The sequence below is a fragment of the Quercus robur genome, chromosome 3 (genome assembly GCF_932294415.1).
Source record: "Quercus robur chromosome 3, dhQueRobu3.1, whole genome shotgun sequence".
Lineage (NCBI taxonomy): Eukaryota > Viridiplantae > Streptophyta > Magnoliopsida > Fagales > Fagaceae > Quercus > Quercus robur.
The window spans coordinates 33,505,241-33,526,630 of NC_065536.1; the positions used below are offsets into that span (position 1 = coordinate 33,505,241).

Consider the following 21,390-nt stretch of genomic DNA (forward strand, 5'->3'; position numbering starts at 1 on the left):
ATGTGCTTTAGCTTCCAAACTATAAATTTATTATGTCTTTTGATTTTAATTTTTAATTTTTAATTGTTGTATTGTTATGTTTGAATTTTTTTATCTTTTTTTTTAATACTTGAATTGTTGTATTATTATTTTTTCTGAGAATGTTAAAACTTGTTTTTAGATATTTTACAAGTTTATAATTAAATTTTACAAACTTTTATATAAACAAAATTGAGTGTGGTAGGGGATAGATACTTGCGTGTATCCACTAGAGCAGGGCCGGTGAAAGAAATTCCGCCTTGAAGTGAGAGTCGGGTGGTAGCAAGGAATAGAAAACCCACCATGTAACTCAATGACCCAACTCCATGATTGTGTTAACATCCGGTTCGAATTTAATAACTATGATTGAATGCTATTCAATATATATATATATATACACACAGAAATGTAATATGTATCTTTCTAGAACAAATGTAAGTTTTCTTTAATAAAAATATACAATTAATATAATGAATCACATTACAATAATTTTTTAACTTATTTCACAATTGGAATAATTCAAAAATTGCCACAATATAAACAATGAATCACACGCAAAAAATATGACAGACCGGAGGAATAATAGAACAAGAATCTAAACTTAATTGATTCAAGGTATTGAAATTGTGCAAGAATTAGTTTATAGCACTGCATATCCTTCTAATTTGCCCAGCTGAACCGGTGAGAGGACCGATATCTCCCATTTTAATCATGGCAGATGCAAAATCAGACTTAAAAGTGGCAGGGCTCCTACTATATTCTGAGACAATACTGTCTGTGCTTCCTCCGCTAAAAAGGATTTGATCCGATTGAAGGAGACCCTTCTTTTGCAGTAAATTCTTGAAGTAATTGTTGTCAAAAGAATTTGGTGTCACCAAGTCAAGTGGTGCCAAGTTTGAATCCCCTGGTTGTCCACTAGTACCCGGACAACGACGCTTTCGTGTGCTAGCAAATCCAACATCGATGTCACTCCCATTATTGTATATCCGACCACGAAATGAAGAACATTGAGCTTGCCCTAGTGTGTGGGAACCTGTATCAGGACAATGGTATATATGTTCATCTTTGAGACATTCATTATATACAACTAAAAGATTGAAAGAATATCTTAGGTGTTGTATTTATTCTAAGTTCTAACCTGACAATGCAACCATGTCTCTTGCACTGAGCCCTTTGGTACCAAAACGAGATATTAGACTATCAAGGCCGTCAGTAAATCTTGGAAGTTCTTGTTCAGCTAGAGAGGAACTTGCAGTGGTGGAATCTCTTCTTCCAAGCTTCACTGTCCAAGATGGACCACCAACCTGTTTTCCAAAGAGATTCTTATTAAATTGTGTTTTCATGATTGATTTTTTGTAAAGAGACTATGTTAAAGTGATTGGCAGATTTCAATAAACTTGTAAATGAATGTTTTTTAAAGTCTTATAACTTGATGGCATTGATAGATCTTTATTAGTAGAACAAGGGTTCAAATCCCCCGATCCTCTTTTGTTACAATTAATTATAAAATAAACAAATAAATGTTTGATTCTTTTTTGGTGATTGGTGATGAGGATTATTTATCAAAAATTTATATATAGTAACCCTAGCATTTATATACATATATAGACAGACATACTAATATATATAGTAAGAAGAGTGAGGATTTTTATATATATTACTCACAGCAACGGAAGCATCTCGAGCAGCCACTGCAAGAATATCTGCGCAAGATACAACTCCAGGGCATATCTTCTCTACCTGAGCTTTTGCACTGTCTATGATCTCATAACCTCTTGCAGAACCCCTATTTTGCAGTGCATTCCTCTCGCCATCTTCTAGTAAAATTGATGCATCACAGCCCTGCAAAGCCAAGCTAGCCTTTAAATTTCAATGCTTAAATGGCATATTTGGGGAAAGAAGCTTGAGAAACCGGCAAAGGTCACAGTACGTACCTGAACAAAGCAATCATGAAAATGGAGACGAATTAGAGATGCCGCCATTCTACGTTCTCGTGAAACAGCTGTTCTAATAGCATTCCGAATAGTACTTAGTCCATTTGGACAGTTTTGGTCATAAAATGTAGAAGATAGTTGCGCTTTGCATGTAGTGCTCAAAAGGAGCAACATGAACACAACTGTCGCAGTGCTTGCATGGGAAATGAAAGAATTTCTCATTGAACTAATTAGATTTGACGAAATAAGAGAGCGAGCTAGCTGCTACTTATGCTATATATAAGTTTCAACTTAGAAGAAAGTGCAATGGAGTGAAGATGGAGAATGAAGCTTAAGGCTCACCAATTTATAGAGAAGTATGGTATGGTACATTAATTATTAGGGTCACTATGCGATAACGCGTGGAAGCATCAGCTTTAAGTATGTGACCAATTCTCCTTTGATTGGCGTAAAGTGTCAACGCAATAAACTTAGAAAATTTCCGCATATATCAAAATATGGATAAGTCAAAGATGTATACAATTACAATATCAACTCTGAAAGTTCTACTGGATGCTGAGTCTTTGGCCGATTGTAATAAATGAGTAAACCCGAAAAATTGTTTATAACTCGAAAATATGGTGCGATTTCTGTACGGATGACGATCTGTATGGGAAGAGTGGTGTGTTATTTATATTGACGAGTCAGGCACGAAATTTTTACTTATGCGCCGATGCGCTGCCAAATTGTCATTACCCCGTAGCTGCCTCATGGTCAGACAAGGGTGAAAGAAATTCCCATAAATAAAATGTTATTACCCATTAAATAAAAAGAGAAAAACATTACATAATAAACTTAAATAAACATTGCATAATAGACCAGATGCGTAGGAATTTATTGATCAACCAAACTAATGAACATGGCATCTGGTCTGGTTTCTCAAAAAAAAGAAAAGAAAAAAAAGACAGCAAGAATAGTGGATTCAAGTCTTGAACATAGGCATACAAGACTTCCTCTTTTTCAGGTCTAAACAAGATTAAGGGGTGAGTCAGATAGCTTTTTAGTTCCTCAAAAGCCTTGTCGCATTCCTTGTTCCAAGCAAAGTCCTTCCATTTATGCAGCAATTGGAAGAATGGTCTACATCGGTTGGCCGACCAAGATATAAATCTATTTAGAGTGTCTATCATTCCAGTCACGTGATATACCTCATTCAGATTTTGAGCTGGGTGTAGATTGTGGATTGCCTTTATCTGATCAAGGTTGACCTCTATTCCTTCGTCGGTAATCATATAACCCAAGAACTTTCCAGATCCTGCCCCGAAGGAACATTTAGAAGCATTCAAATGCAGCTTATACTTCCTCAGGACTGAGAAGACCTTGTCCAAGTCTGCCAAATGTTTAGATACTTCCTTACTCCTCACCACCATGTCATCTATGTAGGCCTCCACATTTTTCCCCAATTGAGCTTCGAACATTCTGATCATCGTCCTCTGATAAGTAGATCCAGAGTTCTTCAAACCGAATGACATCACTCAATAATGATAATTTCTGGTTGGCGTGAGGAAAGCAGTCTTTTCGTGGTCAGATAATGCTAATGGGATTTGATGATAGCCTTGAAAAGCATCTATAAAGCTCATCCGAGGATGGTTGAAGGTTGCATCAACAAGCTGATCGATCCTCGGGACTGGGAAAGGATCATTAGGGCAGGCTCCATTAAGGTCAGTGAAATCCACACAAACTCTCCATTTGCCCATCTTCTTCTTGATAACGATGGTGTTAGCCAGCCATTCGAGATAAAAGACCTCCTTGATAGCCCCTACCTTTTTTAGCTTGTTGACCTCTTCTTTCACCGCATCAGCATGCTCCTCAGAGTAATGCCGAGGTTGTTGCTTCCTCGGTGCTACTGCCGAGTTTACGTTTAGGTGATGGCATATAAAATCCGGCTTAACCTCCGGGGCTTCATACATACTCCATGCAAAAACATCCAGGTTATTTCTTAGGAAGGCCAACAGTTGAGCCCTCTCGGCTAGTAGTAGTTATGTCCCTACCTAGAAATACTTCTAGTCCGACCCGAAAAGCAGTTTCTCTAACTCTTCACACTGTACATTGGCTTTCATTATCTCATCTGGGGCCCTAGCCTTATCAGTCATTGATTACTATGATGTGGGGCTTGGGTCCAAGTGATTAATCTACAATGTTTAATATCTCACAACTGCAACCATGCACTGCCTTGCCACAATTTGGCATCCCAGAAATTCATTGACACGCCTTTCCGTTGGGTACTTCGATTTTACATGTAGAGTGGAGGAAACAGCACCTATAGCATGGAGCCAAGGCCTTGCCAAAATAGTCGTGTAAGGAAAGTAGGCATCCACAACAACGAAGTCCACTTTAACTACCTCATTTCCTGTCTATACTGACAACCTAATCATCCCTTTAGGGGTCACTATCTTTCTATCAAACCTGACTAAAAGGACATTATATTTTTTGTGGTCCTTATGCTTTAAACCTAGTTTCTTGTACAAGTCAGGGTACATGATTTCAGCCCCACTCCCTAGTCTACCATCACTCTTTTCACATCAAAACCCCCTAATTCGGAGTGTGACCATAAGGGCATTGTCATAGGGCTAGAAAGTTCCCACCTTATCAACCTCGGAGAAGCCCAAGATTGGCTCATCCTCACTCTTCCTCTGTTTGGATTCCCGGTGATCTTCTCCAACCGCACCCTATGGAGAGATAGTCATTATCCCGTACGAGGGGGCAATCTCCCTTCTTGGAGAGACAAAAATGATATTGATGGTCCCCAAGGGCGGGCGTGGTGCCATGGCCCTCTTAAGACCAGAGCCTAACTGCTCACCCTGCCCAAAAGGTTAATGCATGAACTTCTTCAATTTTCCCACTTTGATCAACTAATTCAAGAAATCATACAGGGTCCTATATTCCTCGGTTGTGTGGCCTCGATCCTGATGATACTAACAATATAGGCTTTGATTTCGTCTGGTGGGATCCTCACCCATCTTGTTCGGCCACTTAAAATAGGGCTCATTTTTTATCTTCTCCAACACTCAGTATACAGGCTCCTTGAATATAGAGTTTGTTGCCTGGGTATTGTGCTAGAGTGCTTGGTTGAAAAACTCTCTCCTCGGCCTACTAAGGCCGAAAAGATTAGGCTGAGGGTCTCTCTGCTCAGGCGTAAATACTTTAGTCTTTCCTTTACCTTGGACTTGGTCATGTTCCACCGTTTTATACTACTCTATCATATCCATTGACTAGTGCATATCTTGCACAGGCTTCATAGTAAAGGACTTTCTTAAGTCCGATTTCATAGGGAGCTCCACTTTAAAGGTGTGGACCGCCACGTCTTCAAAATCCCCATCAATTTCATTAAAGAGCTCCCAATATCTGTCTGAAATTGTCTTTAAGGACTCTCCCTCTCTCATGGCCATAGAGAGCAAGGAATCCAAAGGTCTGGGAACTCTACTGCACGTAACAAATCTGGCATCAAACGCCCTTGACAATCCTTCGTATGACCTTATGGACCCTGCTTCCAACCCATCAAACCATCTCAGGGTCGTGGGGCCGAGGCTCAATGAAAAAACCTTACACATGAGGACCTCGTTTATGGAGTGAATGGCCATTCTCTATTTGAAATGACTCACATGCTCTATTGGGTCTGTTTTACCACTGTAAATTATAAAGGCTGTAAATTATAAAGGGTGGCTGGGTAAAGTGGTGGGGGAGCTCTACGTCCTAAATATAACTAGTAAACGGTGACCGAGAGATTTGGCGCAAGGCCTTACTCATGGCATCACCCCCCCAAGTTACCTTAGGGAGGTGTCCTATTCCTTCTATGAGGGTGCCTTTCTTCCCTCACTGAATGAGAGGGTGCTCCATGAATACTGCTTCGTGGGCTTCTCGTTCTCCTTCTATAACTCCGCTCATCTCCTAAGCTAGAGCTTGAGCTTGGTGAAGGGCTTTTATGCTTCCTTATATGCACCCTTTTGACGAAGCCACTGCCACAAATTACGAACTTCCACTCTCAAATCAAGCATCTCTTGGTCCCCTAGGGTGTGCCTTGAGGAAACGGAATGGCTTCGACTTATATGTTCAGAGCAAACAGGTGTACGCCTTATGCTAGGAGAATGGGATAGCGGTTGGTCCCTTCTAAGCTCCATATTCACAAAATCCTCCTTGCGTGTGGATCCCACTAACTCCTATCCTTCACTTTAAGCAACAATTCTACTTTTTCTCGAGTTTGCCATTTCTTAATTACTCGAAACTATGAATAGGGATAGATGACCTTTCCCACAGGCAACACCAATTGTAGAGGGCAAAACTTAGGGCCCAATCCAGTTGGAATAAGACTAGGTTTAGGAAATAGGCCCAATACAACTAATTTGTAGAGGTGGATGGTCAAGGTCAACCTTTTAAACCTTGGTAGCCTTGGTCTAATAATTTGAGAAAGAGGGTTGGCAAAAATATAATTTAAGCTAAGAATTACGCCAAGGAAAAGAGAAATTCTTACTTAATATAGCTGTTTGAATTGCATCTCAACCCTCCACTTGGATGGTCGTTGATCTCTCCTTAGATACTTATCCCATCACTGCCTTACTGGTGGCAGTAGAGTAGGTTGCAGGTTTTGGGGGCACTATTCAAGGGTCATTCTACCATTAATGCGGCAAGTTGGGTTGGTATGATGCATTAAATGTGGAGGTGATGGGTGTTTTATCTAGAAGCTTCCCCCTTCCCTTGCCTGCACGCCACAACTTCCTTCCTCAGTCTTCAACCTTATAGCCTCAATGGTTTGTCTCTAGTCTCTCAAGGAGTATCTGCTCCTCGAGCGAACCTCCCTCCTTGGTTTCCATGACTAGACTATCCTAATTGTACAGAGTCTAATTTGATGACTAGTTAGGCCTAGTTGCATCTCGGGTTGATTCCACTCGATGATCCACTTTCTTTGGGCATCCTCCTCCCACAAAAACATAGGATTTTATATAGGGATGTCAATAATTTAAACCTGCCCCCATGAGTACCCGCCCCTAATAGGACAGGTTTTGCCCACACCGCAAAGCAAATGGAGCGGGGATGGGAGTTAACGTTTTCCCCTGAACTCGCCTTGTTTAAATTTTATAAGGCATATATAAGTGCCTTAGCTTCCAAACTATAAATTTACGATGTCTTTTGATTTTTTTTTTTTTTTTAAGAAGTTTATATTTTAAGGTTTTAAATTTAAATTTTTAAAATTTAAATTGTTGTATTGTTATGTTTGAATGTTTGTATGTTTTTTTAATACTTGAATTGTTGTATTATTATTCTTTCTTAGAAGGTTTCATAATGTTAGAACTTGTTTTTAGATATTTTTCAAGTATTAAATTAAATTTTACTAACTTTTATATAAACAAAATTGAGTGTGGCAGGGGATGGATACCTGCGTGTACCCACTAGAACCGGGCCGGGGAAAGAAATTCCGCCATTAAGTGAGAGTGGGGGTGGTAGCAAGGAATAGAAAACCCACCATGTAACTCAATGACACAACTCCATGATTGAGTTAACATCTAGTTCGAATTTAATAACTATGATTGAATGCTATTCAATATATATATATATATGTTCAGACCAAAAGTTAATATATATCTTTCTAGAACAAATGTAAGTTTTAAAAAAAAAATATATATATACAATTAATATAATGAATCACATTACAATAACTTTTACACTTATTTCACAATTGGAATAATTCAAAAATTGCCACAATAGAAACAATGAATCACACGCAAAAAATATGACAGACCGGAGGAATAATAGAACAAGAATCTAAACTTAATTGATTCAAGGTATTGAAATTGTGCAAGAATTAATTTATAGCACTGCATATCCTTCTAATTTGCCCAGCTGAACCAGTGAGAGGACCGATATCTCCCATTTTAATCATGGCAGATGCAAAATCAGACTTAAAAGTGGCAGGGCTCCTACTATATTCTGAGACAATACCGTCTGTGCTTCCTCCGCTAAAAAGGATTTGATCCGATTGAAGGAGACCCTTCTTTCGCAGTAAATTCTTGAAGTAATTGTTGTCAAAAGAATTTGGTGTCACCAAGTCAAGTGGTGCCAAGTTTGAATCCCCAGGTTGTCCACTAGTACCCGGACAACGACGCTTTCGTGTGCTAGCAAATCCAACATCGATGTCACTCCCATTATTGTATATCCGACCACGAAATGAAGAACATTGAGCTTGCCCCAGTGTGTGGGAACCTGTATTAGGACAATGGTATATATGTTCATCTTTGAGACTTTCATTATATACAACTAAAAGATTGAAAGAATATCTTAGGTGTTGTATTTATTCTAATTAAGTTCTAACCTGACAATGCAACCATGTCTCTTGCACTGAGCCCTTTGGTACCGAAACGAGATATTAGACTATCAAGGCCGTCAGTAAATCTTGGAAGTTCTTGTTCAGCTAGAGAGGAACTTGCAGTAGTGGAATCTCTTCTTCCAAGCTTCACTGTCCAAGATGGACCACCAACCTGTTTTCCAAAGAGATTCTTATCAAAAATTTTTTTTCATGATTGATTTTTTTTTTTTTTTGTAAAGAGGCAATGTTAAAGTGATGGGCAGATTTCAATAAACTTGTAAATGAATGTTTTTAAAAGTCTTATAATTTGGTGGCATTGATAGATCTTTATTAGTGGAACAAGGGTTTAAATCCGCTATCCTGTTTTGTTACAATTAATTATAAAATAAACAAATAAATGTTTGATTTTTTGTTGTTGTTGTTGTTTTTGTTGTTGTGATTGATGATGAGGATTATATATTAAAATTTATATGTAGTACCCCTAGCATTAATTTATATACATATATAGACAGACATACAAATATATATGGTAAGAAGAGTGAGGATTTATATATAGTACTCACAGCAACGGAAGCATCTCGAGCAGCCACTGCAAGAATATCTGCGCAAGATACAACTCCAGGGCATATCTTCTCTACCTGAGCTTTTGCACTGTCTATGATCTCATAACCTCTTGCAGAACCCCTATTTTGCAGTGCATTCCTTTCGCCATCTTCTAGTAAAATTGATGCATCACAGCCCTGCACAGCCAAGCTAGCCTTTAAATTTCAATGCCTAAATGGCATATTTGGGGAAAGAAGCTTGAGAAACCGGCAAAGGTCACAGTACGTACCTGAACAAAGCAATCATGAAAATGGAGACGAATTAGAGATGCCGCCATTCTACGTTCTCGTGAAACAGCTGTTCTAATAGCATTCCGAATAGTACTTAGTCCATTTGGACAGTTTTGGTCATAAAATGTAGAAGATAGTTGCGCTTTGCATGTAGTGCTCAAAAGGAGCAACATGAACACAACTGTCGCAGTGCTTGCATGGGAAATGAAAGAATTTCTCATTGAACTAGTTAGATTTGACGAAATAAGAGAGCGAGCTAGCTGCTACTTATGCTATATATAAGTTTCAACTTAGAAGAAAGTGCAATGGAGTGAAGATGGAGAATGAAGCTTAAGGCTCACCAATTTATAGAGAAGTATGGTATGGTACATTAATTATTAGGGTCACTATGCGATAACGCGTGGAAGCATCAGCTTTAAGTATGTGACCAATTCTCCTTTGATTGGCGTAAAGTGTCAACGCAATAAACTTAGAAAATTTCCGCATATATCAAAATATGGATAAGTCAAAGATGTATACAATTACAATATCAACTCTGAAAGTTCTACTGGATGCTGAGTCTTTGGCCGATTGTAATAAATGAGTAAACCCGAAAAATTGTTTATAACTCGAAAATATGGTGCGATTTCTGTACGGATGACGATCTGTATGGGAAGAGTGGTGTGTTATTTATATTGACGAGTCAGGCACGAAATTTTTACTTATGCGCCGATGCGCTGCCAAATTGTCATTACCCCGTAGCTGCCTCATGGTCAGACAAGGGTGAAAGAAATTCCCATAAATAAAATGTTATTACCCATTAAATAAAAAGAGAAAAACATTACATAATAAACTTAAATAAACATTGCATAATAGACCAGATGCGTAGGAATTTATTGATCAACCAAACTAATGAACATGGCATCTGGTCTGGTTTCTCAAAAAAAAGAAAAGAAAAAAAAAGACAGCAAGAATAGTGGATTCAAGTCTTGAACATTTTCCTTCTCAAAAAATAAATCTCAAACATTGTCGTTAGAAACATCATAAAATGTCAATGGGTATGAATTAATAAAATAAAAAAGAATTTTTTAATCTTTATTATAAATAACATATTCATAGTTTTTTTTTATTGTAATTAGTGTTCTTTCAAAATAATATTTATTTTTTCATAATTTTTTTTTTATTTTTTTATTTTTTTTTATGTTATCATGCCTTGTTGTCATGACTAACGAATTTTATTTAGTATTTTTTTTTACCAAATTGGGTTGTTCAATATTGTAAATGATTAGTATTTCTTTTTCTTTTTGTTTGCTATAATAAACAAAGAGTTAGTTGTGACAAAAATTAGTATTAAAAAGCTAGTAATCCTAATTAAACATATATCCCCAAAAATTTGAATATTTTACAAACATATTACATGAGTTAAAAAAGAAGATCATATAGTTAATCCTTCAAGTACATGGCATGATTACATATACAAAAAATATATATATAATTTTAAAATTTAGGAAAAAAATAAATATTATTTTGAGAGAACACTAATTACAATAATAATAAAAAACTATAAAGATATTAATTATAATAAAGAGTAAACAAATCTTTTTATTTTATTTTATTGATTTACACTAATTGACACTTTATAATGTTTCTAACGAAAATGTTCAAGATTTGAATTCATCATCCTTCTTGTCATAAATTAACTATTGAATTCTATTTATTTATATTCTAACTGTGTGGGTTTTTTTTTTTTTTTTTTTTTTTTTTTTTAACTTGAAATATCTACTCATTTTAGAATAAATAGTTTTAGTTTCCATTTCTAAACATAAGATCATCATGTCTTAAGGAGAAGAACTTTTCCTTAAAGGGGAAGTTCAATCCTTGGCACTGGCAACCGTTTTAGCCAGTTTTTGTGGCCAGAGAGTTGTAATTCAAAGCAATATTTAGCCAAAACACTATAGCTGCATTAAGGGTGTTTTGTATATCCAACATAAACTAAATCCTCAGAGCATTCACATTAGTCTCGTCAAATTTTTAGCTAAACTAATCCAAAAAACTTTACTTTTTATAGTTTAGCTATCCATATTTTTTATGTAAAAATATCAGACTCAATACTTTATTTCTTTTATAATAAAAATTTTTCTTTAAAGGGAGTGGTGGTCACTTTTTCCATCTTTAGAGATTTTGCTACATATTTAAAAATGCTATTCGAGGAGCCCAGTTTCCCATATTTGTAAGTTCTCCATGTCTTTCTTAGTCTAGTACTCTTTCTTCTTTATTTTTTATTCCTTAGGATGGGTAGATTTGCTAGTTTAGTAGATACTCCCAAAAAAAGGGAGGCTTTCAAAACTAAGTACCACATCCCTGCCGAGGTCACCATAGAACATTGCGAGCTAGGGGATCAATACACCAAAAGATGAACCGAGGACGTAGTTGTCTCGATGATAGCCTTTATAGAAGGCGGGATGAGGATCCCCACGGATAGGGACATGAGGGACTTTCTTATCTTTTTTAGGCTTTGCCGTACCCAGTGCTCCCCAAACCTCTTTTGGGTAGTGAATAGCGTAGCTCAGTTGAACAAGAAGATGGGTGTCAACCTCTCTCATCACGATATCAATTGGGTTTATAGCTGCCAGGATAATAAAGACACGGGGTATTACTTTAGAACTAAGGTCATCGCGGTTAGGTTGAATTCTTGCCTTCTTGAGTCTAACAAGGGCCTAGACAAGGACTTTTTTCTCATCTCGGGGGAACTGGCATGATGGACTTTACTGCCTCGTCACAGACGAAGTTCCAGGTGGGGTAACTAGGGGTTTAGTATTGAGACCTTATATATGTTATATTACACTCCTTTTTTTGTGCTCTTCTTTTATGCGTATGTTTGTCTGTCTTTAATATTATTATTTTTCTTGGTTCTTTTACAAACAAGAACTTCACCGTGAAGAACATCAACCTAGTGAACGTCCTTGACCTCAATAGGATCCTTCGAGGCGAGTTCTTCCTCCATACTGACGGCTAACTCTACCCATATCATCCTCGAGTTCACCCCAATCTCTACTCGCTTCCAATCCCCAAAGCACCTCATCAAGGCCAAGAATCCCCGGGTCGCTAGGATTGACGTAGAGGTTGAAGGATTTATGACAGGACCTCCTCTCGAAGGAACCTTTCAAGTCAAACTTATTGCTTAACAAGTTGCCCACCTTATTCAGGCCGAGGAGGAACCCAAACCTTCTAAAGGAGAAGAAGAAGAAGCGGTAGCGAAGTAGCTATCATTTGTTGATCTTGAGGAGGATTTTGGAGTATTCGATCGATTAGACCTAGCTAAAAGCCCAAAGACCAGCTCAAGAGCTCAGCCTGTTGCATAAGTTAACACCAACCAAAAGTCTGCAGACATACCTGAAAGGATGGTGATCCAGAAGAGATCCTCTAACCTTCTCACCCTCCTAGAGTCTTACGCAGGAATGGCCCCCTTCGAGGCTCCTCCTGTGGAGGCCTTCAACCCCTATCCCTCCACGGCCTTCTCTTGCTGAACCCGCCGAGAAGAAAAGAAAAAGGGATAAGAAGCAACATAAAGATCTCGTGAAGGAGGGGGAAATCCAGGACCAACTTCCCCCTAAGCCAGCTAAAGGAGCCAAGTTTGCTGGGGTTCAACAGAAGAAAAGTGTCTCCGAGGGCTTGAGTTCTGAAGTTGTCACCGAGGGTTCCCGATTGAAACCTAGAGCTAGATGGTGCCCTTCTCCCTTCGAATGCCTCTATAAGGGATTTTGCTAAGGGGAGGGCCGGTTATGTGGCCAACTCTATGGAGTAGGCACTCCTTCTTCCCAAGGACATGACCGAGTTGAGGAACCTCAAGAAGCATAAGGTGTTCCTATCCTTCAAAAGGGACTTAGCACTAGTAAGCTTTCAAATCCTAACTCTTTAGGCCCTTCCCTTGTTACTATGTTTATCTTTTACTAAATAATAAAACTTAAGTTAATCTTTTCCCACTCTTTTCTCCTTGCTAGGCTGTTTAGACATCTCATGTTGCCAAGGAATGGATGGATCACGCCCTAACTCAGGCTAAAGAAAAGGAGTCAGGGAGGTTTGCAGTCACTAAAGCTCAGGCTTAGGCCAAGAAGAAGGCCAAGGAGAACCTCATCCGACTGACTAAGTGTGAGAAGGCCAAGAAAAGTGCGAAGGCTGCTGTGGCCAGGTTTGAGAAGCAGGCCTAGGAGCAATGCGGTCATCTTTGGAAGGCAGATGAACAATTGTCCCGTGCCAGGGAAAATATTGAAGCCTTAAAAAAAGTGCTAGAAGGCAAACAGGTAAAGCTGGGGAAGGCTGACAACCGGCCTATGAGCTGGGAAAAAAATGAAATCGAGGCAAAACTTCAAGTTCAACTAAAAGAGGTTAGCCGAAGGTTCTGCCAGCAGTTTTGGGCTGAGGCTTTGAATGCAGCTGAAGTGAGCCTTTCTTTGGAGCTAAGGAATCCAGAGAAGATCGTTTTTCCTCCTACACTAAGAATTAAAGAGGCTAGCTCATCTACTTTAGACACTAGCTCATCTATTCCAACTGAAGGTTGGCAAAATGAGGGGGAGGCCAAGAAGGAGGCTGAGAAGTAGGGGTTAGGAAGATAGAATTAAGTTATTTTTGTAATAGGACTTGTGACTATACAACTTGCTTTCCTTACAAGATCTCTTGAATTATAATTCCTCATCCAACAATTAATGACAATTGCTTCTCTCTTTTTCTTTTTTCTTTTTTCTTTTTTTACATGGTAAGTATATGCGATGTACTTTTTATTTTATTATTAGTAGTAGCCAAGGAATAATTGGCCAAGGCTATCACAAACATCTTAAAGGGCTAGAAACCACTCTAAATCCTAGGTCCTTATGAGGAGTTTAAACAAACCGAGGGTTTTCTTAACTTTATAAAAACTGATTTAAACAAGGTAGGTGACCTGTGGAGTCGAACTTAGCCGAGGTTTTTCTTAACCCTTTAGCTTAGTCAAGAATTCATTTACCCAAGGCAAGTGACTTGAGGAGTTGAACCTAGCCGAGGTTCTATTTAATCATTTATTTTAATCAAGAATTAATTTACTCAAGGTAGGTGACCCAAAAAGTCGAGCATTTCCGATGCTCTATTTAATCCTTTACTTTAATTAGGAATTAATTTACCCAAGACAGGTGAACCGAAGAGTTGAACCTAACCAAGGTACTATTTAATCCTTTACTTTAAGCAGGAATTAATTTACCCAAGGCAGGTGACTTAAGAAGTCGAACCTAGTCGAGGTTCTATTTAATCCTTTATTTTAATCAAGGATTGATAGAGGGGCTGGCCCTTGCTACTCTAGATTTGATTTTAGATCATAATAGGCTTAGTAGTAGTAACACATCAAGAGAAAATTTAAACCCAAAAATAGCATGACTAGCATAAGCTCTTATTAATAGTAATATCTACGCAAGTTATTTACATTCCATGGCTGAAGGAGTGGGTTTTCGTCTAAGTCCTCCAGGCAATAAGCCCTAGTTCCTACCATTAATATGACTCAGTAGGGCCTTTCCCAGTTGGGACCCAGCTTCCCCCATGTAAGGTTTTTCATGTTTCCCACGACTCTTCTCAAGACCAGGTCCCTAGGCACGAAGGTTCTTATCTTGATGTCCTTATCATACCCTTGACTGAGTTCTTGTTAGTAATGAGCGAACTTGATGATGGCAACTTCTCTCCTTTCTTCAATCATATCTAGGCCGGTAGAGAAGAGTTGCTCATTTCTATTGTTGTTAAATTGGTCGGTCCTCATCGTCTAGAACACCGTCTCCAAAGGGATAACTACCTCAGAGCCGTACATCATAGAAAAGGGAGTTTCACCTGTCGACCTCTTTGGCATGATGCGATATGCCCATAAAACGTGAGGTAGCTTGTCAACCCACCTACCCTTAGCCTCATCAAATCTTTTCTTCAAAACATCCACTATAACCTTTTTGGTAGCTTCGACCTATCCGTTGCTTTGTGGGTAGGCTGCCGTGGAATACTTGTTCCTTATCCCTAAGTTAGAATAGTATCTTCGGAAGGCTTTATTGTCAAATTAGAGTCCGTTATCCGAGATAAGATTGTGTGGCATGCCAAATTTGGTGACAATGTTACGATAGAAAAACCTCTTTGCGTCTTGGTCACGGAAGTTAGAGAGGGGTTCTACTTTATCCCATTTTGTGAAATAATCGATCCTGATGAGGAGCCACCTTTGGTTTCCAGTTGCCTTTGAGAATGGTCTCACAATGTCTAGTCCCCACTGTGCGAAAAGCTACAGGCTACAAAGAGAGTTAAGGGCCCCTCCTGGCTAATGGATGTTCGGGGCATACCTCTGGCATTGGTCACTTTTCTTGACGAATTCTTGAGCAGATTTCTGTATGCTGGGCCAATAATACCCTTGAGTTAGAGCCTTGTGTGACAGAGACCGTCCTCTAGTGTGGCTACCACAAACACCTTCATGAAGTTTTTCCAATTGAGTTTCTACTACCTCAAGATTGACACATAGTAGGTAAGGCCTGAATAAGAGCGTTTGTACAACTTTTGTTCCTCGGAAAGCCAATACCGTGGTGCTGTCCTCTAAATCTTCTCGGCCTCAGTTCTATCCTCGAGTAGTGTCCTATACTTAGTGAATGACACCAATGGGTCCATCCAATTTGGATTGACATGTACCGTGTTTACTGTTACTGGAGTATGGTTGTCATGACTAGGAGTTGTCAAATTTTCCACCATTATTATCCTTGATAGGCTTTCTCCTATGGAAGTGGTCGTGGTTGCTAATGAATCAGCATGAATGTTCTTGCTCTATGGAAAAGGTTCCAGAGCTGGCCTGTAGCTGTTTAACCTGGCCCAAATATCACTGCATTCTTTGATCCTTGGCCTCAAACTCTCCGCGTGGACCTGCCTCACTATCAACCTTAAGTCACAGAAAACACTAACAGATTCCCCCCCCCCCCCCCCCCGAGGTTTTTGACAGAGTTCAAGCCGACCTTGAAGGCTTTGTACTCTACTTTATTGTTGGTGGCCAAGAAGTCCAATATCAAGGATTTCTCAATAGTGATATGTTCTGGGGAGATCATGACTATTCCGATCCCTGAGCTCCTTTTATTAGCGACCTCATCCACATACAACTCCTAATATGGAAAAAGCGATGCTACAACAGACATTACTTCTTTGTCTAGCCTACCATACTCTTCGTTCTCTCCCTTCTTTGCTCCCTCAGTGAACTCTGCCACCAGGTCGGCCAAGACCTGCCCTTTTATGGCTGCCTGAGAGAGATATTTGATGTCAAACGCTATAGAATGGTCCCCCACTTCGCCACTCTCCTTGTGAAGTCTGATTTCTAGAGTAGAGCTTACAAGGGTAGTTTAGTAAGGACGATAACTTTGTGGGCTTGGAAATAATGGGGAAGCTTCTTTGTAGCGTGTATGATGATTAGGATGGCCTTTTCCAAAAGAAGATACCGTGTTTCCGCTTCTTGGAGGAACATACTTACATGATAGACAGGCTTTTACACCCCTTCCTCAGTTTGAATCAAAACTAGACTCTTAGCATGGGTTGTGATTGTGACATAGGCATACAAGACTTCCTCTTTTTCGGGTCTAAACAAGATTAAGGGGTGAGCCAGATAGCTTTTTAGTTCCTCAAAAGCCTTGTCGCATTCCTTGTTCCAAGCAAAGTCCTTCCATTTATGCAGCAATTGGAAGAATGGTCTACATCAGTTGGCCGACCAAGATATAAATCTATTTAGAGTGTCTATCATTCCAGTCAGGTGATATACCTCATTCAGATTTTGAGCTGGGTGTAGATTGTGGATTGCCTTTATCTGATCAAGGTTGACCTCTATTCCTTCGTCGGTAATCATATAACCCAAGAACTTTCCAGATCCTGCCCCGAAGGAACATTTAGAAGCATTCAAATGCAGCTTATACTTCCTCAGGACTGAGAAGACCTTGTCCAAGTCTACCAAATGTTTAGATACTTCCTTACTCCTCACCACCATGTCATCTATGTAGGCCTCCACATTTTTCCCCAATTGAGCTTCGAACATTCTGATCATCGTCCTCTGATAAGTAGATCCAGAGTTCTTCAAACCGAATGACATCACTCAATAATGATAATTTCTGGTTGGCGTGAGGAAAGCAGTCTTTTCGTGGTCAGATAATGCTAATGGGATTTGATGATAGCCTTGAAAAGCATCTATAAAGCTCATCCGAGGATGGTTGAAGGTTGCATCAACAAGCTGATCGATCCTCGGGACTGGGAAAGGATCATTAGGGCAGGCTCCATTAAGGTCAGTGAAATCCACACAAACTCTCCATTTGCCCATCTTCTTCTTGATAACGATGGTGTTAGCCAGCCATTCGAGATAAAAGACCTCCTTGATAGCCCCTACCTTTTTTAGCTTGTTGACCTCTTCTTTCACCGCATCAGCATGCTCCTCAGAGTAATGCCGAGGTTGTTGCTTCCTCGGTGCTACTGCCGAGTTTACGTTTAGGTGATGGCATATAAAATCCGGCTTAACCTCCGGGGCTTCATACATACTCCATGCAAAAACATCCAGGTTATTTCTTAGGAAGGCCAACAGTTGAGCCCTCTCGGCTAGTAGTAGTTATGTCCCTACCTAGAAATACTTCTTGTCCGACCCGAAAAGCAGTTTCTCTAACTCTTCACACTGTACATTGGCTTTCATTATCTCATCTGGGGCCCTAGCCTTATCAGTCATTGATTACTATGATGTGGGGCTTGGGTCCAAGTAATTAATCTACAATGTTTAATATCTAACAACTGAAACCATGCACTGCCTTGCCAGAATTTGGCATCCCAGAAATTCATTGACACGCCTTTCCGTTGGGTACTTCGATTTTACATGTAGAGTGGAGGAAACAGCACCTATAGCATGGAGCCAAGGCCTTGCCAAAATAGTCGTGTAAGGAAAGTAGGCATCCACAACAACGAAGTCCACTTTAACTACCTCATTTCCTGTCTATACTGACAACCTAATCATCCCTTTAGGGGTCACTATCTTTCTATCAAACCTGACTAAAAGGACATTATATTTTTTGTGGTCCTTAGGCTTTAAACCTAGTTTCTTATACAAGTCAGGGTACATGATTTCAGCCCCACTCCCTAGTCTACCATCACTCTTTTCACATCAAAACCCCCTAATTCGGAGTGTGACCACAAGGGCATTGTCATAGGGCTAGAAAGTTCCCACCTTATCAACCTCGGAGAAGCCCAAGATTGGCTCATCCTTACTCTTCCTCTGTTTGGATTCCCGGTGATCTTCTCCAACCGCACCCTATGGAGAGATAGTCATTATCCCGTACGAGGGGGCAATCTCCCTTCTTGGAGAGAAAAAAATGATATTGATGGTCCCTATGGGCGGGCGTGGTGCCATGGCCCTCTTAAGACCAGAGCCTAACTGCTCACCCTGCCCAAAAGGTTAATGCATGAACTTCTTCAATTTTCCCGCTTTGATCAACTAATTCAAGAAATCATACAGGGTCCTATATTCCTCGGTTGTGTGGCCTCGATCCTGATGATACTAACAATATAGGCTTTGATTTCGTCTGGTGGGATCCTCACCCATCTTGTTCGGCCACTTAAAATAGGGCTCATTTTTTATCTTCTCCAACACTCAGTATACAGGCTCCTTGAATATAGAGTTTGTTGCCTGGGTATTGTGCTAGAGTGCTTGGTTGAAAAACTCTCTCCTCGGCCTACTAAGGCCGAAAAGATTAGGTTGAGGGTCTCTCTGCTCAGGCGTAAATACTTTAGTCTTTCCTTTACCTTGGACTTGGTCATGTTCCACCGTTTTATACTACTCTATCATATCCATTGACTAGTGCATATCTTGCACAGGCTTCATAGTAAAGGACTTTCTTAAGTCCGATTTCATAGGGAGCTCCACTTTAAAGGTGTGGACCGCCACGTCTTCAAAATCCCCATCAATTTCATTAAAGAGCTCCCAATATCTATCTGAAATTGTCTTTAAGGACTCTCCCTCTCTCATGGCCATAGAGAGCAAGGAATCCAAAGGTCTGGGAACTCTACTGCACGTAACAAATCTGGCATCAAACGCCCTTGACAATCCTTCGTATGACCTTATGGACCCTGCTTCCAACCCATCAAACCATCTCAGGGTCGTGGGGCCGAGGCTCAATGAAAAAACCTTACACATGAGGACCTCGTTTATGGAGTGAATGGCCATTCTCTATTTGAAATGACTCACATGCTCTACTGGGTCTATTTACCGCTGTAAATTATAAAGGCTGTAAATTATAAAGGGTGGCTGGGTAAAGTGGTGGGGGAGCTCTACGTCGTAAATATAACCAGTAAACGGTGACCGAGAGATTTGGCGCAAGGCCTTACTCATGGCATCACCCCCCCCCCCCCCAAGTTACCTTAGGAAGGTGTCCTATTCCTTCTATAAGGGTGCCTTTCTTCCCTCACTGAATGAGAGGGTGCTCCATGAATACTGCTTCGTGGGCTTCTCGTTCTCCTTCTATAACTCCGCTCATCTCCTAAGCTAGAGCTTGAGCTTGGTGAAGGGCTTTTATGCTTCCTTATATGCACCCTTTTGACGAAGCCACTGCCACAAATTACGAACTTCCATTCTCAAATCAAGCATCTCTTGGTCCCCTAGGGTGTGCCTTGAGGAAATGGAATGGCTTCGACTTATATGTTCAGAGCAAACAGGTGTAGCCCTTATGCTAGGAGAATGGGATAGCGGTTGGTCCCTTCTAAGCTCCATATTCACAAAATCCTCCCTGTGTGTGGATCCCACTAACTCCTATCCTTCACTTTAAGCAACAATTCTACTTTTTCTCGAGTTTGCCATTTCTTAATTACTCGAAACTATGAATAGGGATAGATGACCATTCCCACAGGCAACACCAATTGTAGAGGGCAAAACTTAGGGCCCAATCCAGTTGGAATAAGACTAGGTTTAGGAAATAGGCCCAATACAACTAATTTGTAAAGGTGGATGGTCAAGGTCAACATTTTAAACCTTGGTAGCCTTGGTCTAATAATTTGAGAAAGAGGGTTGGCAAAAATATAATTTAAGCTAAGAATTACGCCAAGGAAAAGAGAAATTCTTACTTAATATAGCTGTTTGAATTGCATCTCAACCCTCCACTTGGATGGTCGTTGATCTCTCCTTAGATACTTATCCCATCACTGCCTTACTGGTAGTAGTAGAGTAGGTTGCAGGTTTTGGGGGCACTATTCAAGGGTCATTCTACCATTAATGCGGCAAGTTGGGTTGGTATGATGCATTAAATGTGGAGGTGATGGGTGTTTTATCTAGAAGCTTCCCCCTTCCCTTGCCTGCACGCCACTGCTTCCTTCCTCAGTCTTCAACCTTATAGCCTCAATGGTTTGTCTCTAGTCTCTCAAGGAGTATCTGCTCCTCGAGCGAGCCTCCCTCCTTGGTTTCCATGACTAGACTATCCTGATTGTACAGAGTCTAATTTGATGACTAGTTAGGCCTAGTTGCATCTTGGGTTGATTCCACTCGATGATCCACTTTCTTTGGGCATCCTCCTCCCACAAAAACATAGGATTTTATATAGGGATGTCAATAATTTAAACCTGCCCCCATGAGTACCCGCCCCTAATAGGACAGGTTTTGCCCACACCGCAAAGCAAATGGAGCGGGGATGGGAGTTAACGTTTTCCCCTGAACTCGCCTTGTTTAAATTTTATAAGGCATATATAAGTGCCTTAGCTTCCAAACTATAAATTTACGATGTCTTTTGATTTTTTTTTTTTTTAAGGAGTTTATATTTTAAGGTTTTAAATTTAAATTTTTAAAATTTAAATTGTTGTATTGTTATGTTTGAATGTTTGTATGTTTTTTTAATACTTGAATTGTTGTATTATTATTCTTTCTTAGAAGGTTTCATAATGTTAGAACTTGTTTTTAGATATTTTTCAAGTATTAAATTAAATTTAACTAACTTTTATAAAAACAAAATTGAGTGTGGCAGGGGATGGATACCTGCGTGTACCCACTAGAACCGGGCCGAGGAAAGAAATTCCACCATTAAGTGAGAGTGGGGGTGGTAGCAAGGAATAGAAAACCCACCATGTAACTCAATGACACAACTCCATGATTGAGTTAACATCTAGTTCGAATTTAATAACTATGATTGAATGCTATTCAATATATATATATATATGTTCAGACCAAAAGTTAATATATATCTTTCTAGAACAAATGTAAGTTTTAAAAAAAATATATATATATACAATTAATATAATGAATCACATTACAATAACT

General features: G+C 39.6%; 2 protein-coding genes across 2 annotated transcripts; both read right to left on the minus strand.

Moving 5' to 3' along the window:
• Positions 1-551: 551 nt before the first annotated feature.
• Positions 552-2,252, minus strand: LOC126717856 (lignin-forming anionic peroxidase-like). The gene is made up of 4 exons (XM_050419785.1): positions 1,953-2,252; positions 1,684-1,860; positions 1,157-1,322; positions 552-1,051 (listed from the first exon to the last, which is right to left on the minus strand). The coding sequence occupies exons 1-4, from the start codon at positions 2,172-2,174 to the stop codon at positions 654-656; spliced, it is 963 nt and encodes a 320-aa protein (XP_050275742.1). The 5' UTR covers positions 2,175-2,252; the 3' UTR covers positions 552-653.
• A 5,389-nt stretch (positions 2,253-7,641) lies between these two features.
• LOC126717854 (lignin-forming anionic peroxidase-like) lies at positions 7,642-9,417 on the minus strand. The gene is made up of 4 exons (XM_050419783.1): positions 9,119-9,417; positions 8,850-9,026; positions 8,293-8,458; positions 7,642-8,183 (listed from the first exon to the last, which is right to left on the minus strand). The coding sequence occupies exons 1-4, from the start codon at positions 9,338-9,340 to the stop codon at positions 7,786-7,788; spliced, it is 963 nt and encodes a 320-aa protein (XP_050275740.1). The 5' UTR covers positions 9,341-9,417; the 3' UTR covers positions 7,642-7,785.
• Between the last annotated feature and the right edge of the window lie 11,973 nt (positions 9,418-21,390).

Bases quoted from the DNA above. Each gene is read 5' to 3' on its own strand.
- LOC126717856 (XM_050419785.1), bottom strand. From the start codon at position 2,174: ATGAGAAATTCTTTCATTTCCCATGCAAGCACTGCGACAGTTGTGTTC. The intron at 1,861-1,952 runs GTACGTACTGTG...TTGGCTTTGCAG, and splicing joins TTCATGATTGCTTTGTTCAG to GGCTGTGATGCATCAATTTT. The intron at 1,323-1,683 runs GTGAGTAATATA...TTTGGAAAACAG, and splicing joins CTCGAGATGCTTCCGTTGCT to GTTGGTGGTCCATCTTGGAC.
- LOC126717854 (XM_050419783.1), bottom strand. From the start codon at position 9,340: ATGAGAAATTCTTTCATTTCCCATGCAAGCACTGCGACAGTTGTGTTC. The intron at 9,027-9,118 runs GTACGTACTGTG...TTGGCTGTGCAG, and splicing joins TTCATGATTGCTTTGTTCAG to GGCTGTGATGCATCAATTTT. The intron at 8,184-8,292 runs GTTAGAACTTAA...GTCCTAATACAG, and splicing joins AGACATGGTTGCATTGTCAG to GTTCCCACACACTGGGGCAA.